Source organism: Urocitellus parryii, chromosome 1 (genome assembly GCF_045843805.1).
Source record: "Urocitellus parryii isolate mUroPar1 chromosome 1, mUroPar1.hap1, whole genome shotgun sequence".
In the NCBI taxonomy this organism is placed as follows: domain Eukaryota; kingdom Metazoa; phylum Chordata; class Mammalia; order Rodentia; family Sciuridae; genus Urocitellus; species Urocitellus parryii.
Genome location: NC_135531.1, coordinates 262,393,461 through 262,415,580, shown reverse-complemented (window position 1 = coordinate 262,415,580; position 22,120 = coordinate 262,393,461). Strand labels below are relative to the sequence as shown.

The following is a 22,120-nucleotide window of genomic DNA, read 5'->3' as shown; positions in this document are numbered from 1 at the left end:
GACCATTAGGTTCCATATTTCAAATCAGCATGTGTGCTCTTTTTCTTGATGAGACTTTACATACTGGAGATTTGCTATATTTTTTCAGAAACAGTTGCCAATAGTTTCCATTTTGGAAACTTTATTTTATGGGCAAATTCTCTTAGTGTTTATATTCTGTAGATTGATTCATGCTTATTTATAAAAATTTATAACTTAATTATTTTTTTGTGCTCTCAGATTCATTAGAATTAGTTTAAATATTTCATTTCTTCATGCCTTTTTCTGCATATTTAGTATAACAACAGTTAAAATATATAAGATTTCAGATATTAGGCAAGTGCAGTAGAATTATTTCCTAGATTTTTCACATTATTCAAATGAGGCTCTGAGTAAATTGTTTTGCAGTGTCAGGGCACAGAGGCACATTAGTGAATGCTGGCGGCTGCATTTTAAAATTGCTATTGTCAAGAGTATCACAAGCAAATGCCGTATGTAGATTTTATATCTTTAATCTGTAACTTGGCTCATTTCTCCCTATATATTATTTTACTCTTTTCAGTTAATTAGGTAGTTGAAATGAAAATGTCAGAATTGCCTCTCTGTGCCCCAGTTGCTTCTATAGGTTTTGAAAGAGCACACAAAAGTCAGGCTTACCCAGTTTACAGAGGAAAATAAGAATCGGAAAATATAGAGCTTCTAAGTTGTAATATTTTATAGGTAACAATTTAACATAATTGAAAAACAAAATAATAATGCAAGAATGTACCATACCTTAGTGCTGTTAGTTTCAGTAAGTGTGTCTAATCTCCTTTATTTCTTTTCACAAGTCATAAGATAGTTGGGGGTTGGGGCATACTGTGTGTGTGTGTGTGTGTGTGTGTGTGTGTGTGTGTGTGTGTGTATACATGAATCTAATAGAGATATCTATGTCTATATAAGGACCTAACAGATTTGACCCTCCTGAGGGTGTAGCAAGCCATTTGATAAAGCAAACGGGTTCTTGGGTCAGGTGAAACTGAATAGTTTCCATCCTGGGGTTCTTAAATCAGCCATGACTACTATAATGAATGGAGCACTGGTCAGGGTGTTAGGGAATCCAGCTTTTATTTGTGACTCCATTATTGACTTTATAGCCTCAGGCAGGTTAATTTCTATGCCTTGGTGTCCTCACCTATAAAACATGGGTGATGCCTGCTGCTTTTCTATTTCTTCAAAGCATAGTGAGGATTAATGAGCCAAAACACAGAGCCTGTCTTTGTGGTTTGTACACCATGATTCTTCATTGTAGTGTGAGGACTTATTAATATACAAGGAGTGGGTATAAGACAGTGAATGAGCCTGCCTTCACAGGTATCTTCTCAGAGAGGACAGGCACTTGTTTTAAATATACTTACCTAAAGAAGTGACAGACTTAGGTTTATGTATAGCCCAGCACTGTCCAGTAGTCCTTTCTCTGGTGATGGAAATGTTTATATCAATGCTGGGCATTCAGTAGCCAGTAGCCATCTGTAGATATAGAACACTTGAAAATTAACTGTCACTACTGAGAAACTGTACTTGAAAATGTATTTAATTTTTAATTAAATAGTTACATGTGATACAGTTGGGAAGAGGAGTTTATTTAACAAAAGAAGATAGGATTGATACTGGATAAAAAGGTCTCAGTCAAAAGTCAGATGCAGTTGTTGATGTAGTTCTTGGGCATAATAGTATGGTCTCTGTTTCTAAACATTGTTATATATTTTGTAGACTATTGATTATCATTCTGAAATACTGTCCCTGTGGTTTTTTGCTTTTTGTTTGATAGTAGTTCTTGTTCACCTAATTGGTCTTACCAGTGTCCTGCTGGCCTCTTCCTTTTCAGATTGGTTTTCTTTAATTCATTACCCATTCTGCTGCCTGAGTATTTTCAAAAAATACAAGTTCTGTCAGATTAAGTATTTGCTTAAAACTCTTCACTTCCTCCCTCACAATGTTTTTAAAATAAACTTTAAACTCCAAAGTATGATTTTTAAGACCCTGTGTGGTCTGGCACTACTTACCTCTTCAACCTTGTCTGTCTTACCACTGAACCTCTTGTCCCCCTTTCCTATAAGAATTTTTTTTCACTAGCCTTTCTGAATTTTTATTTCCTTAAAATGTGCCAGGCTATTGTGGAAAAATGAACAAACAAAAAAAGCCTTTACATATACTTTTAGTTTTTCCTCTGGAGTATTCATTTTGGTAATCAATTTCTCATTCTTTTGAGTTTCATCTCAGATAGCACTTCCTTTTGGTTGCTTTTCCTGATTCCTCATGTTTGTCTATAGTGGTTCTCCCTGGTCACACAGTTTAAGTGCTGGTGTGTTTACTTTATATTATCTTCTTTTTAGATTGCATGTTTTATGGATCAGGGATCATGTTTGCCCTTCCAGGCTCAGTCAAATGCCTAATATAGTCTATACATACAATTTTGTGTGGAGAGAATCATCAAGTGTTTGAACAAATGGAGATGTAGTATACTTTTTCCTCTTTTGATAAAAAGTCAGATGAGATAAGAGAGAAATTGCCTCCTTTTGCTACCAGCTTTACTGTAAGTGTGACAAGTATGTTGAAAACCAAGTTTCTATAAGTAATACTCTTTTTTTTAATAGTAAAGGATCTGGTTCCTGGTGCTTGTTTGAATAAATATCATGTGTTCCCAGGGAGAATTCTTCTTCTCTTGCCCTTCTGGCATTGTGGTATGTTATCTTTTGGGGATTGTGACTGCCCAAGGCAATTCTTGTAGTATTACAACTTTTAAGGCCATTTTATCCCCCTCTCCAATTTGCCAGTGTTCTCAAGTTTAAAAAATATTGTACTAGGATTTTGGTTGAAATTGAGTAGGAATATAGATTGCAGTGGATTATTAAGGTTACTTTTTCATTCAAGACCCTCATATGTTTTAAGTCTTCTGTTTCATATATCTTACAAAGTTTTTAATCTTTTGTATATGTGTGTGTGTGTGTGTGTGTGTGTATACAGATACACATAACTGTTTTTTGAGGTTATTTTAGGTATTTAGTTCTTTTGATGACCTAGTTAATTTAATGCTTTATTAATAAATATAACTTACTCCTGATATATAGGAAAACTATTGATTTTAGTCCCTTTCTTTTCTATCCAGCCAACACCTTATATTAAGAATATCATTATGATTTATTAATTTTCATTTCTTACTACAATTGTCCAAGCATATAGAAGAATTATTGTAAAATAATGGTGATAGCTTGTTTGCTTTGTCCTTTTTGTAAATTCTGACTGTAGGTTTACAATCAATTTGACATTGATATTATAAATATTGATGTTTTTTATTGTCCTGTGGAAGCTTCCTTCTAGTTGTTTACCATTATTTTAATAAGTCTGTATTTTATTAAATGACTTTCATATTATATGAAATGATCCTGTACTTTTTGTGTGGTGATGTCACAAATACATGAGACCCCATCTCATATATTTAATGTTGAACCATTCTTTTTTTTTTTTTTTTTAAAGAGAGAGTGAGAGAGGAGGGAGGGAGGGAGGGAGGGAGAGAGAGAGAGAGAGAGAGAGAGAGAGAGAGAGAGAGAGAGAATTTTATTTATTTTTTAGTTCTCGGCGGACACAACATCTTTGTTGGTATGTGGTGCTGAGGATCGAACCCGGGTCGCACGCATGCCAGGCGAGCGCGCTACCGCTTGAGCCACATCCCCAGCCCTAATGTTGAACCATTCTTGAATTCTTAAGATAAACTTGGTGTGGTATATTGTTGTTATTCTTATCATCATAACTATTCTTTTTTTTTTTTTTTCTCTTTTTCCTTTTTTGAGACCGGTCCTCATTATGTTGCTGAGACTAGCTTCAGATTCCTAGTTGCCGAGCCTGGCTTCAAACTCTTAGGCCCAACTCTTCTCCTGCCTCAGCCTTCTCAGTAGCTGGGACTGTATGCATGTACTTGGCACACAGCTTCTTCAAACAAATATTTATGTCAGTTCACTAGGAGTTTCGCATAATTATAAGTTAGAATAATTTGAGATTTTTCATGTTTTGCCTTCAGATTTTGATATCAAAATCATACTCTTAGTTTTTAAAAAGTAATCAGAATGCTTCCAGTCTTTTTTCTTCTGGATCATGAATAGAGTATCTTGCAGAAATAAGCTTGTACCCTGAGGTGGTACAACATTATCTATTTTGATAACTTACATATTATATGATTTTTAGAGATCTCTCCAATTTTGTTATTAGTGGTATTACTCTGAAATACTAATTAACTAATAGAGGAATCAGGCATTAAAGAGAAGATGGACTTTTTTTTTTTATCCCACTAAGTTTATGCTTACATAGTTCCTGTGGGACTATAAAAACAAACTGCCTATTTTGCAGTTTTATCTGAGGCTATGATTTTTCAGGAGGATGCCCAAGAAGATTATTGTACTGGTGGTTAGCACTGAACACAGCAATGAGACAGGGTCTGTAAGGAAATACCATCCCTGTTTTATTTCCCACATGTATAATGTTGACATCACAAACCCTTAAAACTTGAAATCTTTCTTTATGTATTTTTTAATCACATGCTGTGGTGGTCTTTTTATATACTGAATGCTAAAACAGTATTGTTTCTGTTTTCACATATTTCAGGGCCCTGTAGCTAAAATATTTTTTTATTTTTGTTACACCAAATATATAAGGAAGCAATAATTCTGCTGAGAGCATGTTTGATAAAAGGACCATATCCTCACACCATGTGAAGATTTTACTCAGTATTTGGTACATGGTCTTCTTTTACCTAACAATGGGGATACATTCTGAGAAATGGCCTTGTTAAGTGATTTCATTGTTGTGTGAGCATCCTGTCCTACATAAACTAAGATGGCTGTGACATCATTAGGCAGTATAATCTCACAGGACCAATGTTATATATGTGGTCATTTGTTGACCAAAATGGCATTATGTAGTGCATTTCTGTATTTTCATTAAACTTTACAACTTTTCTGCTGCTGTATGAATTTTAGTTTTAATTATTTCAGTTAGAGGTAAGCCAAACTATAGAAAGGAGTAAAATTTTTGTAATATAGTTCTGGGGGAGAGAGAAGGAAAAAAAAAAAAGACAAAATCCAGCCTCTAGTTATTTTAGATGTCTTTAGGAGAGAGAAAAACTTGTTAGAAGAGGACTGGGGGAGCCAGATTAGAAAATTTTAAGGTTCTGGAATTAGATTGTAATGAGTGCTCAGATCACATGACCCTAATAGTGGAGGCAGTGCTTAAGAACTGTCTTTTCAGTAGTGATTTATTAATTGTAAATATAACTGAGAACCTTTTTGTAGCCCAGAAAGTGGGGAGAGTCAACAGCTCAGTAATATATTTAGGTAACTGTTAACGGAAGACCAGATATTAAATAAAAACAAAAAAAAAAAGAAAAGAATGGAATATTATCACTGCAAAGCCAATTGAGTTAAAAAAACTTCTTGAATATAGGGAGGAAATTTTGAAATCTTATAAGGCATGATATCCAAGAATTAACCATATATAGCACAAATTAAAAATATAGACGACACTCTTTATTTGCCATCTTGATTATGTAATTTATAGGTTCTCAGTGATGTCTTCCCAACCCAGTTTTTTCCCTTAGAGGCTATGCTCGGATGTTGAATTTTTTTATTGCAAGGTTTTGGGGCCCTGAGTCAATATGGAGGGAATGACCATGCAGTAGAAAGTCATGTCTTTATTTCAGATTTTATCTTTTTTTTTTAATTAATTTGAACATTTTTCCATTTTACTGTGAAGTCACACTTTAATAGCTTTTAATGTATTTTCAGCTTTTGTTATGTAAACTTTTTAAATAATGCTAATTCATTTAACTCTGAATTTACTTGCTTTTTGCTCAGGTAATTTACCTTTCTGAGCTAAGAATTCATTGCCCAAGAGGGAAGATTAGTTCTATTTTAATCTCAAATATTGAAAAAAATTTTTATATCTTTTATAATATTTATTATCTGGGAATTTTTGTATTGTTAACTGTTCAAAATCTTGTTGGCCACCCGTCTGCCCCACTTCTTTATGTATATCCCAGTGCAAACCCAGGACTAAAGTTCTCACCCTTGTGGAAAATATCAAATGCTTTTTTTTTTTTTTTTTTAAATAACAGCTATGTAGGATTTAGAATTTGGTATTTGGTCTGCTATTAACAGACTTTTCCTTGGCAGAACATTGAATTCTTAGTTAGAAAATATTATATGGATCATTGGACCTATTAATTGTCTTCCTGTGCTAGTTAATTCTCTAAAAAATGAAATCACCTACAACAAGGATAATTTATGTTTTACAGCTTTAAGAAAACATGTTAACTTTTTTCAATGATTGTACTTTTTTCTGTTCACAATAGGCAAAATGACTTGAAAAATTAAATCTTTATATTTGCAATTTTGTACTTGTTCATAAAGGATTTCATTTATGGACCATGTTGGCTTTCTGTCATGGGTGACGGGTTTAGCATTAGTAAAAATGTCTTTTTTGTATTTGCTTTTGCAGATTGGATGATCTGTGTGTTTGAGTACAAGTTTAAATTTGTACTTTTCCATTTTTACTTGTGGTGTTTTTCACTCAGTGCACAGTTGCAGGCAGTTTCTACTGTGTCATTCCTGTAGGGAAAAGGACATGGAAGGGTTTTACCTGCATTGTGAACTTTGCCCTTAGGGCAAAGTTGAAACATTAAGCACTTCAGCTTAACCCTTCCTTTCCATCAGTCTTGGTGATCAGAAAGAATCCTGTTAGGAAAAGGATTTTCATTTACCTCCTTACACTCTTTAGATTGTACCAAACAGAAAATGAAAATTTATTCTCATTGTAATATTCAGAACACATGCTTCTTTACTTTTCCCTTACTAAACATGCAAATTATCATTATAAATCCTATATGAAGTATATCGTAAAATCAAGGGAAATGATATACTTCAGATATAACTTACTATGTTCCCTTACTTTCCTTTTTAATCTCTTTTAAAAATGCACTTTGACAATGTTAAGGCAGTTACGCAGACAATATGTCTGCCAAGCACTGTTTTAAGTGGTTTTGATGTATTAATTCATTTCATCCTTGTAATTTTAGAAAATAGGCTATATTATTATTTCCATTTTACAGGTGAAGAAACAGAGGCACAAGAAGCTTAAATGATTTGTCTAAGGTCACATAGCTTTTGATTGGCAGAGCTGGAATTTAAGTTTAGGCAGTCGGGTTCTGCAACCCCTGCACTTAACCAGCGTACTCTGTTAGTGCCTTCTCTCCTGCTTATGGCTGCTTAGGAAACTGTTCTGAGGTGGAAGTTCAGTTCTTAAACACCACCCCTTTGTTTTTACATAATGTGGCTGCAGCTTACACTCCAGAATGCCTCTTTACCCATCACCCCATTCATTCCCTGTGGTGCGTGTCTTACTCTCTTTCTTCACTTTGTCTTTTCTTATCTTCTGTTTCTGATTTACTGTGCTACCTTGCTTAAAGGCCTTCACATACACTTTTCTATTCTTATTCTACCTTCTCTTCATTCCCTTTTCAGACCTTGGAACCTTCACCAGACTGCAAAGTCCCTTCTGTTTGCTTTTCTCTATTTTGCCCATTGAGCTTTGTGAAGGTAGAATAACCTTTTATCTCAATGGTTCTTTAGAGCCTGCAAGAGTTCTTGGTACATTAAAAAAAAAAAAAAATAGCTATTGAAATTGAATGCATGAATATTTTCCAAGCTGATTACAGACCATATGTAAAGAAGTGGAATAGATAAGAGTCCTGAGGTTGTAAGAATTACTTACAATTGAGAGACAGTGGATGGACAGCATTGAATCTTACTGGAAAGAACAAGAGCATGTTATCTTAGTCTAGTCATTGGAAACTGTTCTTCTCTATTTTTCTATCTATAAAATAAGGGGCTCCTACTGTGATGTAAAGTCTCTTCAGTGTAACACTGTATCTTATGAATCAGTGCATGCTGAGAAGTCTACATCAAATTGCTCTCTGGACCACAATGGTTTGTTCTGTGATGGCTGTAATTATTATAGATTAGAGTATATATATGTATTAAAATTAATTTTTAAAGTGCCATGTTTTCTGCTTTATTATTTGTCATGCAGCATAGTTTTCCTTCTAATGGATCTAAATGCCTATGCTGTGTTATCTAATTTTGTATTTGTTTATACAGACTATAGAGCCTATAATAGCTATAGTAAATGATTTATATTTGCATGTGAAAGCATCTCATCCGTAGTGATTAATGATTAGGAAACCATGTTTTAAAATGTGAATATGAATACAGAAAACGAGAGTTGTGGAAAAATTCAAATATGAGTTAAAACATATTCAATTAAAAATACTCTGTGTAATGATTTGGTGTCATATTGAAATTTCACATCTTTCTTCATTGAATTCAGTAGCTTTTGATACTGGATCCATATGCCTAATGTGAGTTCTGAGTCATTTATTTTCATTAACATTGTGTATCATTAAGGATGTTAAAACAATTATTCTACCAGTACATCCATTTTGTTAAGAATCAAGTCACACATTTTATTTACTTAGACCCATCTGCATTTATTTTACCAGTAACATATTTGGTCTGCGGCCTGTGGATTATACAGACAATGAAAATATGAAATCATTATTGCTGCTACCAGAGAAGAATGAATCATCCTCAACTAGCCATTGCTCAGTTGTAAGTATAGATTTAGCTTTGGGACATTTATATCTTTTATTGAAATTGGTTATGAAAGGAACATAATGGAAAAATTTCCAGTTAGCAAATGGCTTTCATTCATCAAACAATTATTGAGCACTTCCTTAGTAGTAGCTACGGTGGATTCAGAGACAATCAGAGTAAGACTATCAAGAAATATTTATTGAACATTCTCTGTACTTAAGGCAGCATTCATACAACAATGAATATGACTGATACAACCCTTACTTCAAAGAACTTGCCTGCTAGTGAAAAGCAGAAAAGAGACAGATTGAATAGATAAGTTCAGGGGACTTACCTGCTAGTGTGAGATAGAGAAGAAAGATAGACTGTGAATGTGTAAATATTGTAAGTATTATGGGGAAGGGAATCTGTAGTAGTGTACACCAATTTTATATCAAACAGAGTAGGTTGTTGGATATGTGATTTTGGAGCTAAGGAGAGAGGTACAAGTGACAAAGATACAAGAGATAAAGTAGAAAGAACGCCTTTTCCTTAGGAACCCACAACTAAGTAGGGAATACAGATATAAAAATTTTACTACACATTGTAATAAATTTATAATAGAAGCACTAAAAATGTACAATAGAATCATAGAGAACGTAAAAGAAAACTTCAGAAGGGTTCAGGAAGAACTTCACAGAGAAGATGACAGAAGTTGTCTCAGTCTTCAAGGTAAGAGTTTTAGCAGGCTATCTGTTAGAATGCTGTTAGATACAAATATTAGAAAAACTTTACACAAATGATTAAAGTTTTCAATTTATTATCTTAAAGGTGATCCCACCATAGGCTAGCTCTGCATTGTTTTACACAGCAGTTAAGGACTGTACCAAGGACCCAAATTCTTTCTATTTGCTTTGCCATCCTGTATTTGTAAGCTGTGTCCCCTTAGTGGTCATAGGATCATCGCCACAATTTCAGATGTGACAGTGGCCACCTGTGAAAGAGTCATTAAAACTTTTCCCAGGGATCTTGTTGTTAATTTCCCCAGTGTCCGATTTGTCAGAACCAGTACTAAATTTGTTTTGACATACCTTGGGCTTGGAAATAGGGTCAGATCTTAAAAGGTCCATACCTGGACTTTTGGTAGTGTGGAAGCAGTGAGGAATGGGTTTTGTCTGGACAACAACGTTGTTCACTTTTATTAGTCTTAACATCATGAAGAAAGTAGTTCAATTTTAAAGAGCAACTGCTAGGAGGGAAGGAGACATAAAGAACCTTAGAAATTCAAGGCACTGTACAGTGTAGGGTGAGAGGAACTAAGGTTTGTTAAAGTGGAATTTGGGCTAAAGAACTGGGTTGGGATCAGCCTGTGAAAGGCCTTGAATTTCTTGATAGGGACTTTAGACTTACTGGGGACCTTTAGTGTGTTTAACTGGAATGGGGTGGTCTGGAGGACCCAGTTGTGAGAAGGAAGAGATTGAGGCTGACAGAGAGACTGTTGTGGTAGAGTTCAGGTGTGAAATGGTGAAGCCTGGAATTGAGGGTGGTGGTAATAATGTGGAGATGGAGAAAAGAAGGAGTTTGAGAGAGAAAGAAAGAGTTGGTGGACTTGCTGTATCTTGGTAACTGCTCAGATGAGGGAAGGGGATAAACTGAAGGAAACAGCATTCCCAGGAGACTTCCTGTCTAGGAAGGGCAATGGATTAGTGATTGATGCCTTGTTGAAGTTACAGAGATGGCCGAGGTAGTTAGAATTTGATGTGGCCATAGGTTCCATCACAGGCTAGTTTCTTTTATAGTTGCAAGCTCTTTATCTTCTGCTTTAGATTGCAACCTTATAAATGTGCTCCAAATTATAGTTTTGGAAATGAGCTAGAAGAGAACCTAGAAGTCAGCAGTTTAATTTATTCCTTTTACAAATGAGAAAACTGAGACCTAGAGAGGTGTTGCTTTGCCCGGGGTTATTAACCAGACATTAAAAAAATATATTTCTTAATGGACCAGTTAGAACTCAAATTTCTTAAGTCTTAGGTCAGTTCTCATTCAGTTCCACTATACTTAATAACTACTTAATGCTACTTATTTTATTCATTTATACTTGAACTCTCCTGGCAGAACACAGCATATCAAAGTTGTCATTTGTCAGTGTTCCTTTTATGTAAAAGCTGAAGAAGGATCACATTAAGTGTGTCAGAAATAAAGATATCTTTATGGTATTCTTGGAGTCTGAGGATGGCAATGCCTTCAGAAAATAAGGATTTTTATTATTGAATATGAGAAATCTGTACTGTCATGTGGATATGGCCTGTGAATATCATTATTTACTGTCTTAATGGTTGATAACGAGGCTGAAGAAAAACCATTACCTGATCACAAGTGTAAGTTGAAAGCATAGCTTCTTTATGTAGAACCCTTAAGATGTGAACTCTGGGAACTGCTGCCCCCAGGCATTTTCTGCTCACCTTTTTAAGCCACATGGGCTGCCTTTGAGTCCACCAAGTATGTTCTCTGTTAGGTCTTTAGCACTAGTTGTTTTCTTTGCCAGGAACAGATGTGGGGAGCCAGATGTTCATGTGACCTATTTCCTCATTTCCTTCCAGTCTGACTGTGCCACTGCCTGTGAAAGAGCACCTCCCAAGGTTGTTCACCCGCTCCCCCTGTATTGTCATACCACAGATTATCTGGTATCAGATGTTTTTACTGAATTGTTTTTTTCCCCCTGCTCCAACTAGAATATAAACTCTGTGAAGGCAGGGACTGACTATCTTATTTACTATATTAACTCTGGCATTGAAAACAGTTTCTGACATATATTAAGGGCTTAATAAGTATTTATTGACTGTGTGCAGGAGCACTGTAGTGCCCTGTTAGAGGCATGCTTGTCCCTAAAATGAGCACAAGTGCTTGGTGGCTGGGTCTGGAATCCTTTCCAAGAAGCTGCTTCAGGGAATATCAGGTGAAGGGAAGGGTTGAGAAGTATTAGTTAATAACTATTTGAATACATTGCTTTGAATCTGAGAAATACTCTCTGATCTTAAAGACCAACAAAACTGCTGGCCATGTTCATTTGGGGATTTCTCTGCCCATGATCCCTTTTGAACAGCACATTTATTTTTTTATTCTTTCCAGATTTTTAACTCCATTTTTATAAACTCATCACTAAAAATAATTATCTGAGAAAAGTACCACATTGAATTATTATTTGAGTAAGAGTGAGTTTAATGCCGCTGAACAAAATGTCTAATTTCTATAAAATCAGGGTATTGAGCTCTTGGATTATTTCTTGAACCTCTTTGGAGCCTCATGGTTCTGAGACCCTTTCTTATTCAAATAGAATCCCCAGCCCCCATGCTCCGTCCCTCCCTAAGTCAAACGTGTGGCTTTGGCAGCTATTTGCTTTATATTTTATTATAGCATTCCTTCACTATGAGAAATTAGTTTCAGTTTCCGTTTTTTATGGAGATTTTAAAAACTATGATGGGAAAATGCTTGACCCACTTTGGTAGTTTTCTTGGTACAGATAGTATAACATGCTATATTTAGATATGATATCTTTCCACTTTTGTGTTTTGTGCAGTAAACTAATTTAGCTGAAATAGAGTTATATAAGTTGAAGAGTAATGTATTCTATTTAGAGCTAGTTTTATTTGCCTAACTCAAGATTTTTTGACATACTGTTTTTTAATATTATCATCATATAGTAATTGAACAATTATAGAGTATATTGAGTATACTGAACATTTTCATGTTATAGGGTGTTTACAGTGTTTAGTCATGTTTACATTGTTTTATAATTTAGTGACTAGGAAAAATGCTTATAGAAATGTGATTGTAAATTGGTGTGGAATATGTACCATGCCCAGTAAAACTGTTGCTATTGGAATTTGCAATGAATAAGTAAGTATGCTAGTTGAACTTTCTGAATACTATTATTTTTAAAACAAAATCTATGCAAATCTTTTTAAAAATGACTTATATGCTTGCTTAATACATAGTAGAATCTCATTTAATCTTTTTTGAGGGAATGAATAATGAATTATTGAAATTAGCCTATTTATAGATGTAGCCAACGATTTAGGTATAATATGAATTATAACTGTTGTGCTGTGTGAAGTGAATACTGACTTTCTCCCAGCTCTGTGGGCTTGTGCCTTCATCATTCTTCTCATGTACTTCAGAGCTCTGGAAAGCCCAAATGCCCAATATACATACATACACAAAGGGCCCTGTGTCTCATGTTTGAAAAGGACAGTATTGCATTTGGCCTTTAATCCTTTAATACAGCAGTACTGATTTAACTTTTCTTCTTCACTGGATTATTACTTCTGTTTCATCAGGTAGCTTTTGGAAATTCATTCTAATTCTAGTTATTAAATTTCTATTAGCTGTTCTTTAGCCACTTTGTCATTGTTTCTTTGCATCTTCCATTTCTAATCTTTAATGACATACATTGGTGTCTTCTCTTTATTTTTGTATCTTTTTGTCTCCTAAACTCTAAATATAATTGTTAAAATAAAAGTGTAAGTCTTTGTTAGAGTACTACTTCCTCTCTCATGAGTGACATGGACTTCTCACTGTTATGGATCCAATCTCCTAACTTGAATCCTTTTTTCTATTTTCATTTTTCCTTAGCTTTAATAAACATTTGTCTTCTTTGAGGCCATAAAGCTTCAGTGTTCTTTGACTTTACAGATAATCTCAATTTCAACTAAATTGAACAAGTTGAGTTTAACTCTGTTGAATAATTGGAGGAGGCAAAGAGAATTGATCATTTTAATTGATACTTTGGGTTTACCAGTGACAGACTAAAATTTTAAACCCTACAGAGATCTGGTTTGACAACAAGGAAGAACAATGTCCTGGGTAAAGAGAGCTAGCCCAATTTATGTTTTCTTGGGAGGAAAATAAAGGAACAGAAAAATAGTTACTCAAATATGTTGAGCATCAGGGACGTGAGTGTAGGTTCATTAGACATTTTGGGGAATTATTAAATAGAGTAAGTGAAGTAATGAAATTCAGTCTTTTATCAGGTGACATCCTGTTGAATGTCTCTCTCTTTCTAAATTTTACTGCTGTGGCATTTCCTTTTTCACTAACAGGTGAATACAGGGCAGCGTAGAGATGGACCACTTGTGGTTATAGGCAGTGGACTTTCTTCAGAACAACAGAAAATGCTCAGTGAACTTGCAACAATTCTTAAGGCTAAAAAATGTGCTGAGTTTGACAGTACAGGTGAGGATTTTGATTTTATTTTTAGCAGAAAAAAATTTTAAATAGGTAATCACTTTGGAAAATTAACTTGGTTAACTTGGATATGCTTTAACCATTGAGATATATACTTTGTATCTTGTAACAACCTAAAATGTTTTTGTAGTAATAAATTACTTACAGGTTTAATGTTACTACAAAATGTGAAGTTTGAAACCTTATACATGTTTTAGGAAAGTATGTCAGAAGAACAAATTTATGGGTTTGCCAGTGACATTAGAATGCTATGTAATGCAGTAATTCCTCAGTTATAATTTGAAAATAACAGAAAATTTGCATTTGCTAATGTGACTTCAACTTTACTATTGGTAAACTATTGATCTAATTTTTCATGTTGATGGTCAGATTAGAGAATGATATAAAAAGTCCTTTATTTGTGTATAAAAATTGTGACCTTTGAAGAAAGTTCAGGTGTAAGTTAATAAAATGTACTAACTGGTTATTTTTTTAAAGGATATTAATTACTTTGGTTTATATCTCTGTTTTTCTTACTACTATATTTGTGTTTTAGTAACTCATGTCATTGTACCTGGTGATGAAGTTCAGAGTACTCTGAAGTGTATGCTTGGAATTCTTAATGGATGCTGGATTCTAAAGTTTGAATGTAAGTATTGGTTTTGGGAGAATTGCAACATGCATGAACCGATGTAGTTTACTTTTCAAAGTGCATTATTAATGTGCCTAATTATTTAAGGAACATATGCTACTTTTCTTACTTCTTGTTAGTCTCTGTATTTTGAAAAAGCTTCTGATATTAATGCTATTATGTATATATTTTTAATAAAATGTCCACAAATATATTGTGATTTTTCAAGTCTTTTTTTCTATAATACCAACTTTTTAGTAAGGAGTAAATGGAGTACATTGTAGACTTTCCATATTACTGTTAAATGATGTATTTAACTTAACATACTCCTGTTTTAAATATACTGCGTAAGAGATGTATGAAATGAAAGTAGTTTATTGCTTTCCCTTTAAGATTTCTAAAATATTACCTACCTGACTCTTTTTTGTTCTCTTAGTTTTAATTCATCATTTTTAGGTAGCTGTTGAGAAATTTAGACTGCATTGTACTACCAGGTCTGGGGTAAATACATGAGGTGTTACCTGAACCTCCACTGAAAATATGGCCCTCTTTCCTTGTTATTGTCAGTCAAACATCAGTACTTCTAAGCTGCCTTCCATCTCTCCTGCTGTCACATGTATGCTTTTTTTGTTTATTCATGTAGGACTTTAAAAAAAAATGAAACCTCATACTTGGTTATTTTCTACTCCTCAGTAGCTAAGTATCTACCTTTGATGTAATAGCTGAAGTAGGACAGTGGATTAACCTACCTTTGTTAATAAATTGTTTAGAAAAGATTAGTGGTTGCAAAAGAATACCATGGGAAGTCTTGTGATTATACAGTTTAGGATCTTGATCATAGTGATGTTTATGGTACAAGCCTGCACGTGTGATAAAGTGTCATAGTTACATGCACACACGCACTAGTGCATATGTAGTTGCTGTGAATTGTGTTGATGTAGGGTTGTTGATAGTGCTAGAGTTGTTGGAGGGAAGGTAGCTTGGAACTTCTCTGTGTGACTAATTATTTCAAAATAAAAAGTTAAAGAATAATGGATATAATTAGTGAAACTTTCTTTCTAAGAAGTAAATAGTATAATAAAATTCATTTAAAAAAACATTGTTTTGTGGCTTTGTTCTTTGAAGACTTCATGGTATAATGCTTAATTTATCAAGATTTTAAAAACAAAAAAAAAAAATATTTATTTATTTTTGGTACCCAGGATTGAACCGAGGGGCACTTTACCACAGAGCTAAATCCCCAGTCCTCATTATTTTTTTTTATTTCAAGACAGAGTTTTGCTGAATTTCTGAGGCTGACCTTGAACTTATAATCCTCGCGCCTCTCAGACTATAATCCTCGCGCCTCTCAGACTCCTGAGTCCCTGGGATTACAGGCGTGTGCTACCAAAGATCTTAATTGTATTATTTAACCCGAGTTTGAAATTCTTTGGTTTGTAAACAGTTTTCTTTGTGTTCATGTCCTTTTCAAATGAGGCTTCTACTTTCTCTTTTCGTTGATGCTGTTTCCCGCTGATGTGGTTGAACCCACCAAAGTGTCTTGTAACTAGCAATTTCCATTCCATCTATCCTCATTAGTCTCTGTTATTAATTCTTCCATGTTCTGACCAGTTTGAGAAATAAGTGATTGGACTAATTGATCATTTGCATAGGGGAAAAAAAGGTTTCTTATTATGTCTCTTTACATTTGAGCTTTCTTTTTTCTTCCAAATCTGTGGTCTTATTGAGCCTGAATGTTTAAAAAACTCACTTAAAATGGCACCATGACTATGTATTCTTTTCTCCTGTGCTGGAAACTTTGCCAGTACTTATAAAAAGAAATAGAGTTTCATAATGATAAAGTCTCAGTAATAAAAAGGCTATGTGAAATTTTGAGTGTTAAGATGTTTTCCACTTTGAGTCTAGTTTTTGAGAATATGCTGAACATTGGTATTTGGTTACATAAACAGGCTACCCAATACATTTCTATAAAATCTACCTTCTTTTGGAGATGTGAGTTTTGTCACCTCATTGGCTTGGCCATGTTATTTTCATAAAATTGCTGATGAACTCAAGCTCACCTAATATTGTGCTGTGTAGTGATTCTCACAGTACTGATTAACATCTTCTAATATCAATGATCTTTTTAGGATAGAGGGTAGTTGGAATATCTTACTGAAGTTCATATTCTTATATTTTCTAATATAAAGTCAAAAGTGAAGTAGGCTGAAGGTTTGAGACAATTATTTTAAATAGTCACTGGGTTTATAAAAAGAAGGCAAAAACTCTCAAGTACCTTTTTTTCTTATATATATATTTCTCACAGTTTCTATATTGTTCTTAGTGTCAAGCATCTCAGTTTGGTCTGAAAAAGTGTTTCAGAGCTATTCAAACTATCTGAAAATCATTTAAATTAAAAGAAAAAGAAGTGGACCAAAACTTTCAAAATTAATTGTAAAGATGTATGACTTAATAAAAACTAAGTCTCGAGTTTGAGTGTAGGCCCTAGCTTTTTTGGTAGAGAAACCTGTATTTTCCCATAAATCAAATAATTCAAGAGGAATTTTATTATCAATTTTTTTTCTTGAGATACTTGACTAATTTTACAAATTAACAAAGAATTATTCAAAACTCTTTGATCCAGTAGTTCAGAATTTAACTATTTTCTGTTTTGCCTTATTTTGTTAATAGCTCTTATTTTCCATATGTAAATATTTTATATATTATATCTATTTTCCATATATGTGTGTGTGTGTGTGTGTGTGTGTGTGTGTGTATCTTAGAATGGCATAGTCATTAGACTTAGCAGGAAGATTCTGAGACTAGGCCCTCATTATACTGTTGTACCAGCCATTCTGTCTCATCATATTGTTTAACAGGTTTTTTACGGGATAGTTTTTATCTTATATTTTGCAGAAACTATAAATAGGGAAAGATCCTTCATTATGATCATAATTGTGGGGGGACTGGGGATGTAGCTCGGGATAAAGCACCTACTTAGCATGTACAAGGTATGGGTTCAGTCCCTAGAACCACCAAAAGAGGGAAAAAGAAGATGTCAGATCTGTGGATAAGATTCTGCCTCTGTTGTAGTATGGATGCTAATTCCTCATGAGCTTCTAATAACCACCTTTGTAGAAGGTGAATTTTGGTAATTAAACAAATGATATGACTAAAAGAATAGAAATTACATAAATAAGATATTTTATAAATCTATTATGAATAATAAGTTGAAACTGCATACCAAAAAGTGCAGGCTACACCTTCAATAAGTATTTTTTACCCACCGGTTTCTTTAGTACACTATTTTCAACATTTCTCTGGTTTAACCTCTTTTAAAAAAATTGAATTCTGCGTCTTTGTTTCTCACCTCATTGTGAAAGGCAAGCAGATGGCTGTCATCTTTAATGTTCTCCCTCTTCCCCTTTTCTCATCTAAGTTTAAATAAAATTGCAGCTGTGGAAGTTTTAAAAGTCTTAGCACCTAAAGGAGTTGCTAGGGGAATGTGCCAGTCATTTTGCATTGGACTTGTGTCTGACCAAGGAAGGGCCGTTTTTTGTTTTTGTCTTTGTAGCAATGGACCCTAACAGACAATCGTTACATCGCGGGATTATAACTAACCTCATAATCAGCTTAACAAATTCATTCTTTTCTGCTAAAGTGAGCTTCTTAAATGGATATTAAGAGTGTTTTGGAATTCTAAAGATAAATGTAATTTTTATTCAATAATGTTCGCTAATTATTAAAAAAAAGATAACAAAGTGTTTCTATAAATTAAGATTGATGATGCAACTCCATGCTTCCAGAAGACCTCCACTAAAGATTCTCCAAGAATAAAAGAAAATTCTTCAACAGTCCTACTTTAAAAATTTACCATAAACAAGTAATACAGGTAAAAGAAAAAGAAATGCTAGCATTGTTATTTCTAATAGCAAGAAGTAGGAAAATAACCTCAATATGAGAGAATTAAGATTCTGGAATGCTTAAAGGTATTCTCTGAGGGCTGGGTCTGTGGTTCAGTGGTAGAGTGCTTGCCTAGCACTGGTGAGCCACTGGTTTTGATCCTCAGCACCACAAAAAAAAAAAAAAAAAAAAATAAATAAAAAGGTTAAATTTTTTCTTTATTTTTTTTAAAGTTATTCTCTGAGAAAAGTTTGTATTTTTATACAAGTAAAACAAAAGTATTATAAAAACAGGATTTTTTAAATTAAAAAAACATAAAACCAATTATGTCTTTCTTACAGCATAAATTATGAATCCTTGTAGGCAAAAGAAGAAAAGTATAGTAGGTTGGAACATTACTAAAGAGGCTCATTTGTTTTTAAGAGTTTTGAAAACAGTGTGTGCCTATTAGTTTAAATTCAAATTCTGTAAAAATAAATTCAGAATTTCAAGTTCTAATATATTAGATAATATATTTTCTTTTTAGTCTTTCCCAGCAATTAATTGAATAGGTAAGGGCTTTGGTCTTTAAAAAGGAAAATTAGAACCTGCATCTGTGGATATCTACCACTTAATTAATATACCAGATCTTTTATACTTGTTAATGCAGGCCTAGAAATACATTTTCATATGATTTTACTAATCTAAGATTAGAAATTTATACTCAGAATTTTAATATATCACCTCCAAAGAATCATGAACATAAGTTTTCAATTGTTGGAGTTTGGGACATTAGACTGATGAGGTTGTCATTAGACTTTAATGACATCTTTAAACAGACAATTTTGGTAGTATTTATTATATAAGGTGGGAGAACTGATACTCAAGTTTTGCTTAAGAAAATTTTATAATAGTAGTATATTTTTAGTGATACAATTTACTTCTTAGTATGCATTAAGTAAAATAAACTTAGCATATTATCTTAAAAGAAAATGTATCTTATATACTAAATATATGTACAAGTAGAATAGTAGCTTAAGAAGTAGCCTAAAATAAATAATTGTTCAATAGAATTTATATGGAATCACAAAATCTACTGATCCATGACTATAATTTCTGTGATATTTCAAACTAGATGTTTATGATGGAGTGAATTGAACATTTAGCTTTAATTTTACAGTTTCAGCCTTCATTTTACTGTCTTCCGACACTGTGTTTTTTCAGGATTTTGTATACTGTGTTTATTTCTCTATTCATTTAGTTGGTACCCAATTTGTCAGAAATTGCAGTGATGGTATAGTTGTTCTTTCTCTGTTTTCGTCTTTGTTGTAGGTTTCTTGTGATTTTCCTTTTTTCTAAATTTTAGTGGTTTCATAGTTTACTTGGCTAAAAACCTAATGTAAAAACATTTGCCAAAAAAGAAATTAGTTTATTTTACAACCCAGATATTGATTATGATAAACTCTGAAGAGAAATTCCTGTTTATTTTACTTATATACTATTATTTTGAATGACATAAGTTCCTACTTTGGATCTAATGACATGTTTTATTAGGACTTTTGGTTTTGCCATGAAGTGATGTTTGATTAAATTTTTTTAAAGGACATTTGTTGTTATCCAAGAGTGATACTTAATTCTGATTACTGATGCTATTTCAGTTACAAATAACTGGCAGCTCCAAAATAACAACAATTTGTTAAAATATTTATATACTGTTCTAGCCTTTGAAGAGAATGAGTACATTCTGTGACCTTCTATGTAGGGTTAATCCCTTCCTTTTGGATACTTGAAACAGATCTTTATTTTGAAGCTTTATTCCATCTTCATTTTATTCTCTGGTCATATTGCATAGATGTGGATTCATGAGTTCCTTTTTCCTATTCCCTCTGCGTTGTATGTTCCTTTTTGTTTTCTCCTTCTAAAACTAGAAGTAACCAGGCTTAATATAAATCCAAGAACATCATTAGTGATTCATACTGCTAAAATGGAAAATATGCTTTTATGAGGTAGGAGGCAGGAGTGGTTACTAGTGATAATAGAATAAACAAATACCTCTCTGTACAGTATAAGTTTCTTTTTTAAAAAATTGTACAGCCCTGAAATTTCTAAGCTACATTAATATGCAAATATTCTAGGCTTTGTGAAGGTAGCCAAAGCTGCCTTAATGAGTTTAAGTTAATGACTTTGAGTCAAGTAGTATGTTGGGTTTGTGTATGTGTATGTATATATATATAAAGTATTAAGATCCCAGGGTAAGGAAAGTTTACATGAAATGATGGATATGATCAGGAATAAATCTGGGCTAGAAGAATCTCTTCATTTCAGTAGCTAGGTTGTTGCTACTATTATTTGTTTTTCAGTCAAAATCTTTGAACATGTGAAAAGAAAGATGAAATAAAGCATACATTTTATAAAGATAATGGCTTTTTTGACACATTTTAAAGTATGTATCATTCTGGCATATGAAGAAATCTATGTTTTCATAAATAACATTACTTACTCATGTATTCATTTCATTTTGGAAATCACTAGCTGAGACAGCTAACAAAAATGTGACCTTGCATTTGCTCCTTTTTTTTTCCTTCAAAAGGGAGAATAAGAGTCTGTCTTTCTGCTGAAATATTTTGGTAGCAGATGATGGAATAACTGTGTACTTCATTAAAACATTTATTACAAATATTAAATAGTTCAGTTTAGTTTCATAAGTATTTTAAATTGGTAGAAAATGATTTTGTTAGTTTTAAAATCTTATATAGAGAGATTAAAGATTATGATATTTACTATACCTTAGATGAGTTAATTATTAGGAATTTGTGAAAGTTCTCATATTTTGTTTTAAATGGAAATAGGTTAAGAATTCTTGTTACAGATTGCTTAGCTTTTACTGAGTTAATAAAACCTTAAAATAACCATTATTTAGGCCTGCTAAATATGTAGTGTTTGACTGGTAGATTCTTCCATTTCATTTGATATTAATCTGTCATCATTTAAACTGTTGTCAGTTAATTTTAAAGCATCTCATTTTCTTTTTTTACTTACTTAGTAAATTAGTTCAGTTGGTTTACTTCAAAGGAGGTTCATTGGAAGTTGTATAGATTTGTGACTATGGTAATGTCTACTGAGGAGTATGTCCTCATTCTGAAACCTGTAGGATGTAAGTTAGAGTGGCAGCTTTGGCATCAGTCAAGTTAAATGAGCTCATTGATCCACAGAGGCAAAGCCAAATGCATTATCCCTCTCACTGTACCATCCTTTCCCCCTTAAAGTAGTCAGCAGTTTTTGCCATTTTTGGCATACTTTTTGGCTAATCTCTGAAAAAATAATTTTTATTTCTATTAAGTACTTATGTGATTTATCGTAAGAGAAGTTATAGTTCCTTGGATGATTTGTTTTTTTTATGATTGAGAATAAAGATTTAAGGAAAAAAATGGCTCAGGAGTTGGAGGATATGAGTTTTCATTTCAGTTGTTTCACTGGGAAAGCTGCTTAAATCTTTTATGATTTATGGAATCTATTTGATCCCTGTAGGCATCCGAGTTGCAACCCTTGGACTAGATGTCACTCTCACTTTTCAAAAAATTTTTAAGATTTTCTGTGCTATGACAGCAGCTCTACCAAAATACTTTGTCACCATTCAAACATGTTGCTTTAGACCTAGGAAATAGTTTCTTAGTTTTTAGGGGGGAAAGAAAGAACTATTTTTTTTTTCATTCATCTTTAGTTGCTACTAGGCAGCATAAGGAGTTGACAGATTGTTACTTATAGT

The 22,120-nt window shown here is 33.2% G+C and overlaps 1 protein-coding gene across 1 annotated transcript in view; it reads left to right on the top strand.

The window, feature by feature from the left end:
• Bard1 (BRCA1 associated RING domain 1) overlaps positions 1–22,120 on the top strand; it is a 70,818-nt gene that overhangs the window by 37,801 nt on the left and 10,897 nt on the right. Inside the window, exons 7-9 of the mRNA XM_026402362.2 lie at positions 8,567–8,675; positions 13,739–13,871; positions 14,419–14,511. Coding sequence (XP_026258147.2) covers positions 8,567–8,675; positions 13,739–13,871; positions 14,419–14,511 — 335 coding nt within the window. The remainder of the gene's footprint in view (positions 1–8,566; positions 8,676–13,738; positions 13,872–14,418; positions 14,512–22,120) is intronic.